At 42.6% G+C, this 17,685-nt stretch overlaps 1 protein-coding gene across 5 annotated transcripts in view; it reads right to left on the bottom strand.

Moving 5' to 3' along the window:
* Positions 1 to 8,828: 8,828 nt before the first annotated feature.
* The window catches only part of pot1 (protection of telomeres 1 homolog), a 50,333-nt gene continuing 41,476 nt past the window's right edge, over positions 8,829 to 17,685 (bottom strand). For 3 of the 5 annotated variants that reach the window (XM_038999242.1, XM_038999244.1, XM_038999243.1), the window contains 10 exons: positions 16,073 to 16,257; positions 15,875 to 15,954; positions 15,722 to 15,748; positions 13,745 to 13,901; positions 13,092 to 13,297; positions 12,102 to 12,237; positions 11,900 to 11,982; positions 10,406 to 10,500; positions 10,139 to 10,244; positions 8,829 to 9,213 (listed from right to left, as the gene is read on the bottom strand). In XM_038999242.1, the coding sequence (XP_038855170.1) occupies positions 9,068 to 9,213; positions 10,139 to 10,244; positions 10,406 to 10,500; positions 11,900 to 11,982; positions 12,102 to 12,237; positions 13,092 to 13,297; positions 13,745 to 13,901; positions 15,722 to 15,748; positions 15,875 to 15,954; positions 16,073 to 16,257 (1,221 nt within the window). In that variant the 3' untranslated portion in view covers positions 8,829 to 9,067. The remainder of the gene's footprint in view (positions 9,214 to 10,138; positions 10,245 to 10,405; positions 10,501 to 11,899; positions 11,983 to 12,101; positions 12,238 to 13,091; positions 13,298 to 13,744; positions 13,902 to 15,721; positions 15,749 to 15,874; positions 15,955 to 16,072; positions 16,258 to 17,685) is intronic. The other 2 variants (XM_038999246.1, XM_038999245.1) reach the window with 2 other exon arrangements.

The following is a 17,685-nucleotide window of genomic DNA, read 5'->3' as shown; positions in this document are numbered from 1 at the left end:
GGTGGGATTTTTTATGTTTTTTTCCCTCTAATTTATGCTTTGGCCACAAACACAAGTATAGAATAAGTCAACACAATGATGTGGGAATGAGTTAACAGGATATTAACTTTTGAAAGTGAGATTTCACCTCCTGAGTGGCGCAGTGGTCTAAGGCACTGCATCACAGTGCTAGCTGTGCCACTAGAGGTCCTGGTTTGAGTCCAGGCTCTGTCGCAGCCGGCCGCGACCGGGAGACCGGCACGCAATTGGCCCAGCGTTGTCCGGGTTATGGGAGGGTTTGGCCGGCAGGGATGTTCTTGTCCCATCACGCACTAGCGACTCCTGTGGCGGGCCGGGCGCATTAGATGCTGACACGGTCGCCAGGTGCACTGTATTTCCTCCAACACATTGGTGTGGCTGGCTTCTGGGTTAAGTGGGCATTGTGTCAAGAAGCTCTGCGGCTTGGCTAGGTTGTGACCGTCACCTCTCCCGAGTCCGTACGGGAGTTGCAGCGATGGAACAAGACTGTAACTATCAATTGGATACCATGAAATTGGGGTGAAAAAAAAGGTTACAAAAAAAAAAGACGAAAAAAATAAAATAAAAGTGACATTTCACTGTACAGTTACTTTTGTTATCTAAGTACCTGGGTCTATCATGTCATACACAGACAAGTATAATACATGTAATCACCGTAGCTTTTACACACAGCTTATTGGCACCCCCTGGGGAAAATGGTAGCAACAATAAAAACTATTTAGGCTATAGCAAAATATGATGTGTCATTCAATATAAAAATAAACAGAAGAACATAACAGAAAATAAACAATTGACTCCAATCTAGGTTTGAGCAGTCCTGGATAATTGCAATTAGAGTGTGTGATTATGCTACTTTACTTTATGTAGCTATTAAGTTTAATTTTACAGGGACAGTGCACATTCATCAACATTACTGTAAAAGTGCCAGTTTAAGCCAACTGCAGACCGATTGCCTTGGGATAAGGGTTGTTAATAACCAATTGAAGCATGTTTGGTGAATTTGTATATCTCACTCGGATGTTAACCTGGACTAATGGGCGTTAGGCAACACTCATTGGTGTTATTTGCTCTAATGATATCATTGATAATTGACTAATTAGTTATTAAAACCTCTACGGGATCAGTGTTCCCCCCGTGGGACGGTAGAGCTAACGTGCGCTAATGTGATTAGCATGACGTTGTAAGTAACAAAAAAAATCCCAGGACACAGACATGTCTTATATGGGCAGAAAGTTTAAATTCTTGTTAATCAACTGCACTGTCCTTTACAGTAGCTATTACAGTGAAAAAATACCATGCTATTGTTTGAGGAGAGTGCACACAAAAAAAATTAGCACGGCAACTGGTTTGATACATTCACCTCTGAAGGTAAATAATGTACTTACATTCAGTAATCTTGCTCTGATTTGTCATCCTGAGGGTCCCAGAGATAAAATGTAAAATAGTTGTGTTTGATAAAATCAATTTTTATATTAAAATGTAGGAACTGGGTTCTACAGTTTGAACAGCTGCTGTGTCTGCCCCCCCCACTACCAAGATAATCTGATTTGCAGCACAAACAATGAATAAGACTAGGATGTGCACCACTTTTCTCTGGATAAGTGTGCCTGCTAAATTAGTAAAATGTAAATAAATGTAAGCAAAAAATCTTCAGGCCCAGTCTGCTCTAAGCAGCAACTTAGCTTACGGCACAAGCCTAAAATAGAGACAAAGTTCCCTCTCCACAATCTCTCTCACAGGCCGTGTCATCGCTGAATATGATGTGTTAAGAGTCATAGAGACATTTCATCCTGTGTATTGGACTTAAGGTATGCTGTTGTCTAAAAGAAAGGAAATCTGCACCACAGTTTTTCACTTAATGCCAACAGAAGAGTTGGTCTATGAACTTGGTCAAAACAAAGAGGAAAAACTACTTCAGGTAAGGAAGTTCTCACAGCTCTGTCTCACACACGGGTCCTGTGTGGCTCAGTTGGCAAAAATTGTGGCACTAGCAAAAGTCAGGGTTGTGGGTTCAATTCCTGCAGGGATCACATACAAACACGCACTGTACTGCAAGTTGCATTGGATAAAGCATCTGCTAAGATGCATATTATATTATAATGCACCCATATATTACTTTCAAACTATACTGAACATCTCATTAAAAAGGGAGTGAGAAGAATGTCCCTGCCAGAAAGTGCACTATGCTAAGCAAATTCTGCACAGGATTATTTATGATAGACTGCTACTCACCTTTGTACAGAACGACCACTATGCCACCAGCACAAGCTTCTTTCCACCGTAGCTCCTTCCTGACACCATGTAGCAGTGTATTCCACTGTATAAATTTGCTTCACTGTGAATATCCATTTCAGGGACATTGAAAACCCCTTTTGAAGCTTTGTCTGTGAGAAAGGTATACCTGGGGGGGGGTTCTGTTGCGCTCTGCTCACACAAAGGGATGAAGTTAGAGAGCAGGTGTTGATGTGGGTGGATTTTCCCCAAGCGAACACTGGTTCCTCACAGCATGGATGATGCATACGGTACAAAACCAGGGTTCAGGAAATCAGACTAAAGCTAACATCAAAAAGTCCCCTGCCAACCGCATTACAGCACACATCAACATCACTCCAGGCACCAGAGTCTTATTCATCTTGCTAATCATTTTGATCAGTGTGCCCTTGATTTAGGAGCCATTGGGCTATACACTGAGTACACAAAATATTAAGAACATTTGCTCTTTCCATTACATAGACTGGCCAGGTGAAAGCTATGATTCCTTTATTGACGTCACTTGTTAAATCCACTTCAGTCAGCGTAGATGAAATGGAGGAGACAGGTTAAAGAAGGAGTTTTAAGCCTTAAGACAATTGAGACATGGATTGTGTATGTATGCCATTCAGAGAGCGAATGGGCAAGACAAAAAATGCAAGTGCCTTTGAACGAGGTATGGTAGTAGGTGCTAGGCACACCGGTTTGAGCTGCTGGGTTTTTCACGCTCAACAGTTTCCTGTGTGTATCAAGAATGGTCCGCCAACCAAAGGACTTCCAGCCAACTTGACACAACTGTGGGAAGCATTTGAATCAACATTGGCCAGCATCCCTGCGGAACGCTTTCGACACTTTGTAGAGTCCATGCCCCAACGAAGTGAGACTGTTCTGAGGGCAAAAGGGGGGGGGGGGGCAACTCAATATCTCAATATTAGGAAGGTGTTCCAAATGTTTGATATATTCTGTGCATATTACCTGCTGTCGGCAGTACCCGCCTGATTGATTTGCTATACAGGACTTAAACTCTCACAATTACCTAAATCCGAAGAATGCATCCGGTAATTAGGTTATTGGCTGTTTCAACCAATGTTTTATCTGTTTATTGCAGATGCAGTGTTTCCCCTCTATTCATTTAGCAGCGGGCATTTTTTTGTTGCTGCCATTTAGATTTTTTTTTAATGGTAAAACGTTTTCAGTGTAAACTTAAAATCAGATATAAAGTACAGTATCTACACAAGATAATGGAGCTATATATGCATTTTTAACAAGATCTTTGAGAACTAACTACGCCCAAATAAAAACTACAGTTGGGGAGAATCTAAAATTCCCATTGGTGCCCCCATTGATTTTGTTATGTTTGAGTCACTCAGAAAGCATTAGAACAAAAAATAGCGATGGCATAATGTGTAGAACTGCAGGACACTAGGTTGAAAATAGTAAAATGTTCTCTCCACCCTATGATAAAATATGTAGAATTGCAGTAAAAAAGCTTATAAGGAACTGCCCAGTGAAAATCCAACTTTTAATAGTTCATGTTCTATTAACTCATATGTAAATAATGTTGTTGACCCTGTGCTATACTTGTATTTATGACCAAAGCAAAAGTTGGAGAATTTTGTTACCAAAATTCCAAGAACAACAAGACTGGCCACTAACATCATTAGCCTAATAATCAAACATGATCAAGTAATACATTAGAAACCAAAACCTGCATACACCCCATAGGGGCTCCATAGCATTCATAACACATTTCACTGATACACCACCCGATGGAGCCCTAGAGCTACATGGACAATAGAACGTCACTACTAGTTCCCAGTGAACTATATCCATTTCAGCCACATTACCTCGGGCCATGAAGCCCATCATAAAACAATCGATCACCCACAGATGAACTCCATTGAGAGTGATACGAATGTGCTTTTAGAACCCATCAGGTGCCAGTGAAATTCGAAGATAATTAAGAACTATCAGTAGGCATTGAGCACAGAAATAGTAATTCTATGGTTTTGACATGACATCATTCCACCCTGCGGCGGCCCTGGGTTGAAAGTGCCTACTGTAATGATATCCAATTAAAAACGTAATATATTCTTTTTGCTGCAATTAGGCAGATGCAAACCTTCAAATCTGTCCCTATAAAGGCTACAGAAGAAATAGTGTGATATGATGTAGAGCAGTGGTTCCCAAACTTTTTATAGTCCCGTACCCCTTCAAACATTCAACCTCCAGCTGCGTACCCCCTCTAGCACCAGGGTCAGCACACTCTCAAATGTTTTTTGGCGTCATTGTAATCATCCTGCCACACACACTTTACAATACATTTATTAAACATAAGAATGAGTGTGAGTTTGTGTCACAACCCGGCTCGTGGGAATTGACAAAGAGCTCTTATAGGACCAGAGCACAAATAATAATTAATAATTTTGCTCTTTATTTATCCAATGGTGGAACAAACTCCCTCACGACGCCAGGTCAGCGGAGTCAATCACCACCTTCCGGAGACACCTGAAACCCCACCTCTTCAAGGAATACCTAGGATAGGATAAAGTAATCCTTCTAACCCCCCCCCCCCCCCCCCTTAAAGAGTTAGATGCACTATTGTAAAGTGGTTGTTCCACTGGATATCATAAGGTGAATGCACCAATTTGTAAGTCGCTCTGGATAAGAGCGTCTGCTAAATGACTTAAATGTAAATGTAAATTTAGCCATCTTACATATAAAACCTTATTTGTTCATAAAAAATTGGGAATAACTCACCACAGGTTAATGAGCATGGTGTGCTAGAAAGGATGCACATAACTCTGCAATGTTGGGTTGTATTGGAGAGAGTCTCAGTCTAAAATAATTTTCCACACACAGTCTGTGCCTGTATTTATTTTTTTGTGCTAGTGAGGGCCGAGAATCCACTCTCACATAGGTATGTGGTTGCAAAGGGAATCCGTATCTTAACAGCTTGCCAAGGCAGGATACTCTGAACGCAGCCCTATCCAGAAATCTGGCAGTGGCTTCTGATTAAATAAAATTTTCACAGAACCATTTGTTGCAATTTTGATGAGGCTCTCTTGTTCAGATATCGGTAAGTGGACTGAGGCAGGGCATGAAAGGGACAACGAATCCAGTTGTTTGTGTCGTCCGTTTCAGGAAAAATTCTGCTCACTCAGGTGCTTCGCTATATCACATTTGACATTGTCTGTAAACTTGAGTTAATTTGCACACAAAAAATCATACAACAATGGAAAGACATGTTATTGTCCAAAACGTCTTTCAAGCTGTCAGGCATTCCCTTGGCAGCAAGAGCCTCTCGAGGGATGCTGCAGTGTACCCAAGTGGCTTTGGGAGCAACTGCTTGCATGCGCGTTACCACTCCACTATGTCTCCCTGTTTCCCTTAATTATTTGTCATGGCTTTTGTGCCATCAGTACAGATACCAACACATCTTGACCACCAAAGTCGATTTGATGTCACAAAGCTGTCCAGTACCTTAAAAATATCCTCTGTTGTCCTGGTTTCCAGAAGAGGATGTCTTCCTTAATTGACCCCCCATAAACGTAACGGACAGATACCAGGAGCTGTGCCAGGCCCGCCACATCTGCTGACTCATCCAGATGTCAGTGAATTATATGCATTACTTCTATGCAAAGCAGTAATTGTTTCAAAACATCTCATGCCATGTCACTGATGTGTCGTGAAACAGTGTTGTTTGATGAAGGCATTGTCTGCAAAGTTTTTTGGGCCTTTTCCCCCAGCATTGTCCCAGCCATATCTGCGGCAGCAGGAAGAATTAAGTCCTCTACAATAGTATGGGGATTGCCTGTCCTAGCCACTCAGTAGCTCACCATATAAGACGCTTCTAGCCCCTTCTTATTAATGGTATCTCTTGCTTTTTTACCTGTCTTACTCCTCAAAAGTCTTAATTCTCACTTATTTTTCAAAGTGGCATGTTTCGTTTCTAAATGTCTACGCAAGAGTGAATGTTTCAACGAGTTGTGAGATAATACTTTTGCACATATAACACACTGTGGCTGAGGAAAGGCACTACTCCCAATGTACAGTTGAAGTCAGAAGTTTACATGCACTTAGGTTGGAGTCATTAAAACTCATTTTTCAACCACTCCACAAATTTCTTGTTAACAAACTATAGTTTTGGCAAGTCAGTTAGGACATCTACTTTGTGCATGACACAAGTAATTTTTCCAACAATTATTTACAGACAGATTATTTCACTGTATCACAATTCTTTTGGGTCAGAAGTGTACATACACTAAGTTGACTGTGCATTTAAACAGCTTGGAAAATTCCAGAAAATGATGTCACGGCTTTAGAAGCTTCTGATAGGCTAATTGACATAATTTGAGTCAATTGGAGGTGTACCTGTGGATGTGTTTCATGGCCTACCTTCAAACTCAGTGCTTCTTTGCTTGACATCATGGGAAAATCAAAAGAAATCAGCCAAGACCTCAGATTTTTTTTTTGTAGACCTACACAAGTCTGGTTCATCCTTGGGAGCAATTTCCAAATGCCTGAAGATACCACGTTCTGTACAAACAATAGTACGCAAGTATAAACACCATGGGACCACGCAGCAGTCCTACCGCCCAGGAAGGAGACGCGTTCTGTTTCCTAGAGATGAACGTACTTTGGTGCGAAAAGTGCAAATCAATCCCAGAACAACAGCAAAGGACCTTGTAAAGATGCTGGAGGAAACAGGTACAAAAGTATCTATATCCACAGTAAAATGAGTCCTGTATCAACATAACCTGAAAGGACGCTCAGCAAGGAAGAAGCCACTGCTCCAAAACTGCCATAAAAAAAGCCAGACTACGGTTTGCAACTGCACATGGGGACAAAGATCGTACTTTTTGGAGAAATGTCCTCTGATCTGATGAAACAAAAATATAACTAACTATTTGGCCATAATGACCATCGTCATGTTTGGAGGAAAAAGGGGGAGGCTTGCAAGCCGAAGAACACCATCCCAACCGTGAAGCACGGGGGTAGCAGCATCATGTTGTGGGGGTGCTTTGCTGCAGGAGGGACTGGTGCACTTCACAAAATAGATGGCCTCATGAGGAAGGAAAAATATGTGGATATATTGAAGCAACAGCTCAAGACATTAGTCAGGAAGTTAAAGCTTGGTCGCAAATGGGTCTCCCAAATGGACAATGACCCCAAGCATACTTCCAAAGTTGTGGCAAAATGGCTTAAGGACAACAAAGTCAAGATATTGGGAGTGGCCATCACAAAGCCCTGACCTCAATCCTATAGAAAATGTGTGGGCAGAACTGAAAAAGCATGTGTGAGCAAGGAGGCCTACAAACCTGACTCAGTTACACCAGCTCTGTCAGGAGGAATGGGCCAAAATTCAACCAACTTATTGTGGGAAGCTTGTGGAAGGCTACCCGAAACATTTGACCCAAGTTAAACAATTTAAAGGCAATGCTACCAAATACGAATTGAGTGTATGTAAACTTCTGACCCACTGTGATGAAAGAAATAAAAGCTGAAATAAATCATTCTCTACTATTATTCTGACATTTCACATTCTTAAAATAAAGTGGTGATCCTAACTGACCTAAGACTGAGAATTTTTACTAGGATTAAATGTCAGGAATTGTGAAACTGAGTTTAAATGTATTTGGCTAAGGTGTATGTAAACTTCCGACTTCAACTGTAAGTGAACCCCAAATCAATGTAGTTGTCATCATATTTTCGCCTCTTCAATGGTCCAACGTCCCTGTCGGTTGTTCGGTGCTTTCCTGGGTAAGGGGGCAGTAGCTCTCGGCTGCATCAGATTCACAACTGTTAGTATCCATGCTAGCTGGACTAGCAACAAAGCAACAAATGTAGAATTACTGATGCTAGCATTGGTTGTGCTCGTGGAAGCGGAACAACTTGTGTCAGACAGGTGTAGGTGTAGTACTGCTGGCAGTAGCAGTACTACCAGTAGAGCTGGTATGTGTCTCTATCGACGCAGACCTTACTTTTTTTAACCATTTATCAATTTTCAAGCAAACGGAATGAGAAGCAGCTACGTTTGGCTACATACGGACCGTTAGTGGAATCCCCGTGAGAGAGTAACGGTTAATGTGATTGGATGTTAATTATTTGACTAGGCTACCTCTATTTGACATTGTCTTATTATTTCGCTGAACAGTGGATGGTTTTAATTTTATTTTTGACAGTGAAACGAGGCTACTCAAGCGAGAAGAAAACATCACTAAATTGTATAGCCCCGTTGGAAAATCTAAATGGACTGTTTGAAAATGTGAATCACATTTTTATTTGGCGCACCTCCGACGGTATTGCGTGTACCCCCAGTTTGGGAATAGCCGATGTAGAGTATTCAACTCTTACCCTATGAGGTCCGGAGCCTGCTGGTTTTCTGTTCTACCTGATAATTAATTACACACACACACCTGGTCTCAGGTCTAAACCAGTCCCTGATTAGAGGGGAACTCTAATGCAGTGGAACTGGCTTCAAGGTACAGAATTGAGTTTGAGGGATGTAGACAATAAAAATGCCATGGTTAAATTCAAATTGACAATACAAATAATTTTCACATCATTTATTTCTAAGAAGGGGAAAACAGAGTTTACACATACTGTCAATAAAGTACAAAACATATAAAATGTTGGTACAAAGGAGGAAATAAGACAAAGGAAATGGTCAGAGACACTCAAAGCCAGATACATTTCAGCCAATATAATTTGTTTTATTAATTTGGAGGTACACAACTGTATACAATATTCACAAATTATTATTTGGCATATACATGATATTCTGGTTGGTTGAGTGCTATGTGTCACTAGGTGCGGCGTAAGGGTGTGTATGTGGGTTAGTGCCTCTGGTATCAGTGTGGCAGATCTGGTAGCAGGCCCGTCTCTGGCCGTTCTCCTCCACTGTGTAGGCACTGAGACACAGGTCCATCCAGGGCCTCTCCGCTGGGCACAGGAAGGGAAAGGGCACAGACAAGACATGAATACACCACACAAAACATGAATACACCACACAAAACATAAATACACCACACAAAACATGAATACACCACACAAAACATGAATACACCACACAAAACATGAATACACCACACAAAACATGAATACACCACACAAAACATAAATACACCACACAAAACATGAATACACCACACAAAACATAAATACACCACACAAAACATGAATACACCACACAAAACATGAATACACCACACAAAACATAAATACACCACACAAAACATAAATACACCACACAAAACATAAATACACCACACAAAACATAAATACACCACACAAAACATAAATACACCACACAAAACATAAATACACCACACAAACATGCCGCACATACACCAAATTGACATCCTTAAATACATATTTTAGCCTCGTCTGCTCAGGAGGACATGTGAATACTAATTGCTGTCCAGTCACTTGCTCAATTGCTGCAGTGCATTCACGCTCTGAGGGGCCATCTGCCTGGAAGCTAATCCAGCCTCATTGCTCACTAATGGGAAACCTCTACGCGCTGTTTGTCAATGCTTCATTAGAACCCACTGTTGATGTGGGGTTAAAAACTCTGCCCTTGAAATATTGACAAAAACATTCTCACTTCACAGGTCTATTTATGTGATAGTGATACATCCGTGGACACTGCTGGAAGCAGCCTGCAGCAAAGCCTAAATAATAAGGGATGTTTCTGGACAGGGCCAATGAGTCACTGTAGCTCAGTTGGTAGAGCATGGCGCTTTCAACGCCAGGGTAGTGGGTTCAATTCCCAGACTACCCATATGTAAAAGTATGCATGCATGACTAAGTCGGTTGGATAAAAGCGTCTGCTAAATGGCATATTATTATTATAATATATGATTACCCGTGCTACTCCCTGGTGGGCAGAGCCTGTCCATGGTTTCCTGGACCCTGTCTTGTGCCTCCTGGTCAGCTGCTGCGTCCTCAGCTGACACGTGGAAGAAGGATTCCTGCCATAGGGTTAATGGCGTTACCAGTTAGACAACAAGAATACAACACACATAGAGCCCAAATACCCATGCAGACCTATGGGCACCAAGTTGAAAAATATTTCAATGTGTTGTGTCTGTCTTGTCTCTTCATATGGACTGGCACCCATCCCCTCACGTACTGCATCTCTCCAGAGCAGGGCCTCCAGGGAGCCGGTGCCATCCTGCAGCTCAAGCTTCATCAGTAGGCCATACTGCAGCAGCTGCACCCCGAGAGCTGGGCGAGGGAAGAGAGCCGAGAGGAGAGCCATAACATTAAAACCACATGATTTAAGAGAGAGACCTGAGCAGAGGCAGGAGCGGACACTTGGCGTAACTTTACAACCTAAGGTGCTGCTGAATCAGGAGGGAAGCCAGAACATAAAACTGAGGATTGGTGGAGTAAAGAAACACAGCAGACGTAACATTAAAAGTGCCGGTGGAGAGGAGACATAAGATCAAAACAACTGAGGGTTCAGGAAAGGGGGAGGAGCCTAGTAACAAGAGGGAGAGAGAAGACAATACAGTCCAACCAGAAGAGGCTGGTGGGAGGAGCTATAGGAGGACTCATTGTAAATACGAATGGAATAAATGGAATGGTATCAAACACAACAAACATATGGAAACCATGTTTGACTCCGTTCTATTCATTCCATTCCAACAATTACAATGAGCCCTTCCTCCTATAGCTCCTCCCACCAGCCTCCCCTAGCTGAGGGCCTGGGGCAGAGAGAAGGTCAAGAATAGCCAGTACATTTAAAAGCGAAGAGGGATGAAGGTAATCCTAACATGATCAAAACGGATGCTGTGACCATAGCATTAACAAACCGAGACGTCACAGACACAACAGAGCAGTGAAATGGAAGACCCAGCCGAGCCAGAATATCCACGAAAGCTGAAGAGGAAGCAGATACATAACAAAAACAGCAAGAACATAAACCCAGGTCACAAAGGTCACCGTGAGAGACCTGTCTCTGTGTATTGTAGCTCATGTTCCACAAAAACCAGGTCACAAAGGTCACCGTGAGAGACCTGTCTCTGTGTATTGTAGCTCATGTTCCACAAAGACCAGGTCACAAAGGTCACCGTGAGAGACCTGTCTCTGTGTATTGTAGCTCATGTTCCACAAAAACCAGGTCACAAAGGTCACCGTGAGAGACCTGTCTCTGTGTATTGTAGCTCATGTTCCACAAAGACCAGGTCACAGGTGTTCAAGCCACTCAAGCCCTTAAACTTGTACTTTTATTGCTAACTGCAATTTCATTACCATTTCCTTTAAATCTGATTTTTTCCCTTTTAAAAAACCCCCACCAAATACAAACATACACATAGGAACAACTTACAGAAGCACAAAACAACAACTACATCTTCATTGCCATTTCCATTACTAAGATGATTCCTCTGACTGATAACCTGTGTCGTGTTCAGTAAACATGGAACGTAATGGTCTAACTGGTCTAATAAGATCTTCCTACCACTGCAAAATGTTTTGCTGAGGTTTTGCCTGTGAACACGACCCAGGTAAGAGGTTATTAATGTGATCAAGGGGTGAATAGGGAGAAATGACGATGGGGTCAGGTCCACACTAAATCTCCACCACCTAAAAGGTGTACACAGTGAGAAAGAGATCGGCATACCGTCTGCCACACTTTTCTCATCCCAAACCTCTACTCCTTCTCCCAATGACTCTCCCACTTTTAGTTGGGAGCACTGTTTGCATCTGAAAAACAAAGGCATAAAAACCCACATCACATTTTAGTGTATTTAAGTACACTGATGGACAAAATGTGGCCTGTGTCAGATGTGGCTAAGACAGTCACTTTCAAGATAGATACAGACCCATAGTATCTTTTCGTGCCCCGGAAGAGGAAGGGAGCCGAGAGATCCAGCGGGGTCATGGTTCCTTGTGGTGATGTCACTGGGACAATGTTACTGTACGCGGATGCTATCCGACACGTTTCCTCCAAGGTAGCCCCTACGGGAAAGCAGACAAAATAATGGATAACAGTTTAGCCTTTGGCGTAAAACATAGAATCAAACTGTCATACGCATCACCGGGGGCAAACTACCTGCCCTCCAGGACACCTACACCCCCGATGTCACAGGAAGGCCATAAAGATCATCAAGGACAACAACCACCCGAGCCACTGCCTGTTCACCCCGCTATCATCCAGAAGGCGAGGTCAGTACAGGTGCATCAAAGCAGGGACCGAGAGACTGAAAAACAGCTTCTATCTCAAGGCCATCAGACTGTTTAACAGCCATCACTAACATTGAGTGGCTGCTGCCATACATGTAAAAAATGTATCACTAGCCACTTTAAACAATGCCACTTAATGTTTACATACCCTACATTACGCATCTCATATGTATATACTGTACTCTATACCATCTACTGCATCTTGCCTATGACGTTCTGTACCATCACTCATTCATATATCTTTATGTACATCTTCTTCATCCCTTTACACTTGTGTGTATAAGGTAGCTGTTGTGAAATTGTTAGGTTAGATTACTCGTTGGTTATTACTGCATTGTCTGAACTAGAAGCACAAGCATTTTGCTACACTCGCATTAACATCTGCTAACCATGTGTATGTGACCAATAAAATTTGATTTGATTTGATTCATAGCGTAGGTTTTAGAAGGTAAATGTGAAATGCATCACTAAAAGAGACATGCATCACTGTGTTTCAGTAGAAATAGATTGCATTTATATAGCGTTTCTTTACTAGGTTTCAAGTCTGTACGGTTGTGGCCATGAGAGGAAGAGAGATGCAGATAACACTCCGTGTCTCCATAGTAACAAGGCAGTTGTGTGGTTCTCACCCTTCAGGAAGATCAGCTCCTTTGCCTTGCCCTTTCCCATTAGCTGGCTGGACATCAGAAGGGTCAGGGTCCGGCTGGGGGATTCAGAAGGAAGCTCTCTGGGGAGAGGCAGAACCAGAGTCCAGTACCCATTATTACAAGGTCCAATGTCCTTCTGGGCCTCTGAGAACAAGCCCCCCACTGTGACATCATCAGGGACGTCCCGTCTGAAAGGTACAGGGCAGTTTTTCAATCGTTTCTCAATCTATTCCTGACTGATTAGTGCTGTCCGGAATCCTTGGGACGTCCCTACCCTAAACCCTAACCTTGTCCTTAACATTTAAAAATGTTTAAACGTTAACTTCAAATGGGGTAAGGATGTCACAAGGATCCCAGATAGCAAGGACCATTCCTGATTGACACCCAAAGAGTGCACACACCTTCAACTAATCAAGGGCTTGGTGATTAGTTGAATCAGGTGTGTTAGTGCTGGACTAGATAATTGTGCACACCCTGGGGGTCCCAATGGATTGAGAGAGACATGTGCGAGTATGTATATGAAGAAGCATGGATAACCTATGATCTCACAATTGGAGCTATGTAGCTAATACAATCAAGTGAATGTTGTGTCTTGAGTGTTTGTGTTTGGTTGTCAGTGTATAGCAGTAACTCACATGGTTTTACACTTGTGACAGAAGAGTTTCAGGGACTGGTAGAGTCTCTGAGGCTGGTAAGACTTGAGCTGAGCCTGAACGTGGAACACCTGAGGGGGGCCTCTGCTCTTCACTTCAGCCAGACTCACCTGTTCCACAGTGTGGTCACACGTCCTCTCTACACCAACACACATACAACAAGTGTCAGAGTAGCTGGCAGATTGTAACGGGCTAATGTGATTCTCCATTAGCCGTTACGGGATAGGTACTGTTTGGCGTAGCAGAGAATTTTCCACCAACCTTAACTTGGCGATACTATCTTAGTTCTCGATTCACTCTAACATGCATCTTCTAAAATGCCCATGTCCAGTCGCAGCTGGTTTGTTTGAATGTAGAAATTGCTCCATTATTAAAACAAATTTATGTTTTGCTCTATGAAGTAATCCAACAATGTGTACGCCACCATCTTTATTTCAAATCTTCTCTCACTGTGTTGGATCAAGTCATGGAGCAAAACAAATGATTTAATTTAATAACAGAGCATTTTCTAAATTCAAAAGAACCACTTACAACTGGACACAGACATTTTTGGAGATATATATTTGTGCAAATCGAGAACGAAGATAATATCGTCAAAGTTAAGGTTGGCCGAAAATTCTCGGTGCTATGCCGAACAGTATCTAGCCTGTAACGGCTAATGGAGCAGCACATTAGCCCGTTACAATCTGCTAGCTAGTGTCAGACAGGACTGCAACAAATCAAAGACATAGACTTCTATCACAGATGTGGATGTACATTAGTAGTGGAGTAGTCTGAAACCCAGTTTCCATTGTACTGGCTGAAGATGTGAATTACACCTAGACTGGGAAGTGATTTTGTACTGGCAGGGGGTGTGAATTACACCTAGACTGGGACGTGATTTTGTACTGGCTGGGGATGTGAATTACACCTAGACTGGGACGTGATTTTGTACTGGCTGGGGATGTGAATTACACCTAGACTGGGAAGTGATTTTGTACTGGCTGAGGATGTGAATTACACCTAGACTGGGACGTGATTTTGTACTGGCTGGGGATGTGAATTACACCTAGACTGGGAAGTGATTTTGTACTGGCTGAGGATGTGAATTACACCTAGACTGGGAAGTGATTTTGTACTGGCTGAGGGTGTGAATAACACCTAGACTAGGAAGTGATTTTGTACTGGCTTGAGGATGTGAATTACACCTAGACTGGGAAGTGATTTTGTACTGGCCGGGGGTGTGAATTATGCCTAGACTGGGAAGTGATTTGTACTGGCTTGAGGATGTGAATTACACCTAGACTGGGAAGTGATTTTGTACTGGCAGTGGTCCCGTGTGGCTCAGTTGGTAGAGCATGGCGCTTGCAACGCCAGGGTTGTGGGTTCAATTCCCACGGGGGGACCAGGGTTCAATTCCCACGGGGGGACCAGGATGAATATGTATGAACTTTCCAATTTGTAAGTCGCTCTGGATAAGAGCGTCTGCTAAATGACTTAAATGGTGTGAATTACACCTAGACTGGGAAGTGATTTTGTACTGGCTGGGGGTGTGAATTATGCCTAGACTGGGAAGTGATTTTGTACTGGCAGGGGGTGTGAATTACACCTAGACTGGGAAGTGATTTTGTACTGGCAGGGGGTGTGAATTACACCTAGACTGGGAAGTGATTTTGTACTGGCTGGGGGTGTGAATTATGCCTAGACTGGGAAGTGATTTTGTACTGGCAGGGGGTGTGAATTACACCTAGACTGGGAAGTGATTTTGTACTGGCTGGGGTTGTGAATTATGCCTAGACTGGGAAGTGATTTTGTACTGGCAGGGGGTGTGAATTACACCTAGACTGGGAAGTGATTTTGTTTCTTGAGATGTGATTCAACCCTTTGTTTTTCTGCTCACATCCTAATATTTTACAATTATATATGCTTATATTTTGCCCACAAGTGTAACAAAATAGCTCCATACTTCTCATTTCATACCTGTAGCAATTTCATCTGGAGCAGTACCTAAAATGACAGCAGAAACTTATGTGGTGCCATACGTTTCCTCCAAACCACAGCCTTCCAAGCCATTATGACTTTAAGCAATATTAACAGGAAAACGAGGTATTGTACATATAAATGTCAACATACCAAAAGACTCTGGTGGTGTACTCCAGACTTCAAACATGGATGAGTCATTTATGTCAGACTCTGAGAATGTCTCCAAGATCCTGAAACAATGAGAAAAGAAACTTAAAAGATTGGCAGTTCAAGCGAAAGTGTCCTATCATTTAGGCCTTATGAGGTCACAAATTGGCAGGCACAAATTGGCAGACAGCCCCCTCTTACCTTTTGAGGTCCAGTATATCTGGGCTGTCTTCAGGCAGCACGCGTAACCCCCTGCCGTATGAGGTGCCCCCATGCAGGTGGAAACCCAGGTGTCCCGTCTGATCAGACTGGCCAGAGTCATTGCTTGGCAACCGACTAGCCCCAGGAACTGCGTGTAGGTTGTATATCCGAAGGTATGACCCGGGCTAGAAGGAGAAGGAGGGGTCAAAGACATGTTAGAAACGTATGTATCACTCCAGCCCCTCTCAACTAATGAAGTATGTTGAATGCTTTGGTTCAAAATAGCACCTGCATATTGGAAATTGATGAGGTGAGTCACTGTTTCACGATCCTTGGATTTGAGTCATCCAATGTTATCATTTTTGCAATGCCGATTGTAATTTTTTTTTAATGTAGTTGCAGTCTTCGCATCAGAAGGAAATCAGCACCAGACATCATACTGCTCCCCATAGTGGTCATTGAATCATTTCACTGTTGCTGAATAACAAGTAGAAGGATGTATCAGTTTAATTTGACACTTGCAGCCAGAAGAGGGCGGTATGGTACCAAATCTAAACCTTTCCCGTGATACCGAGACAAATCAGGTTTAAGTATTTTTAATAAGTATATCTCATCAAGGGTACACAAATCAGCTAAACTGAATGTTTTTTAACAGATGAGCTTTACGGTCACGATCAGCTTCAGGGTGACAGGAACCTGACTTCACCTCTCATGCTCTATCTGTGAGAGCACATGAGTACAGGGTAGTAGAGTAGTAGGGGAGCACCGTTTAGCTCTACTGCTCATCAGGGGCTTTGTTCAGCTTCCGGTCACAACATGGGCTAGTATCGTGTACCTATCTAGTAACACTGGCCATGTTTAAAAGACGGCATACATTTCCTTAGCATGTTCTTGTTTAGTTTTTTTGTAAAGCGACTGCACAAAGCAGGCATTCCAAAGAACATTTATGGAATTGTGAGATACAATTCTTAGAAGTATCCTCCACAGGGTGAAAAAAGCTAACAGCAGAAGAAAATGGTCCAATTCATTCTTTATCCTCAACTGCAAAATGTACAGCCCAAAAACATTCCCTTATGTGCAGACAGAGGCAAGCAAGGTTTGCCTGATGGTCTCCCAAAACCTTCCTTTCTGGAGCAACACTCAGTTCTGAAGATTCCATCAGTCAGGGCTGACTGGAGCACAGGGGGTTGATAATGGTTCTGGGGGGGGGGGGGGGCACCAAAATTGCAGCACATTGAAGACATTTCACAGAAACATTGTCACAATATCCTAAGTATTAAAACAAATGAAAAGATCAACAACATTGGGGTGTTCAATGTTTAGTCTTTGAGAGTTCTGTGAGTTGGCCACAGTTTTGTTTGTGTTTAAATGCCAAAGATAGAAACAGGTGTTAGAGCCGCAGAGTAAATGATTAATGCTCAGAGACTGGTGAGAGAACACAGGAGGACAGTGAGACTTTAGAGAAATGGGGGTGATGCTGCATGCTTCTGGTTCAAAGCCAGCCAAGCCAAGCACTGCTGCTAACCCCAAAGCTGTTCCTGCCTTGCTACAGCTATTAAATCTACCATCCTCTGCCCAAAGTAGCCAGGTGTGGTTATAATGAGAACACATAC

The sequence above is a fragment of the Salvelinus namaycush genome, chromosome 8, assembly GCF_016432855.1.
Source record: "Salvelinus namaycush isolate Seneca chromosome 8, SaNama_1.0, whole genome shotgun sequence".
NCBI classification, from domain to species: Eukaryota; Metazoa; Chordata; class Actinopteri; order Salmoniformes; family Salmonidae; genus Salvelinus; species Salvelinus namaycush.
Note: the sequence above shows the minus strand (reverse complement) of the source record. Positions and strands in the feature narration are given on the sequence as shown.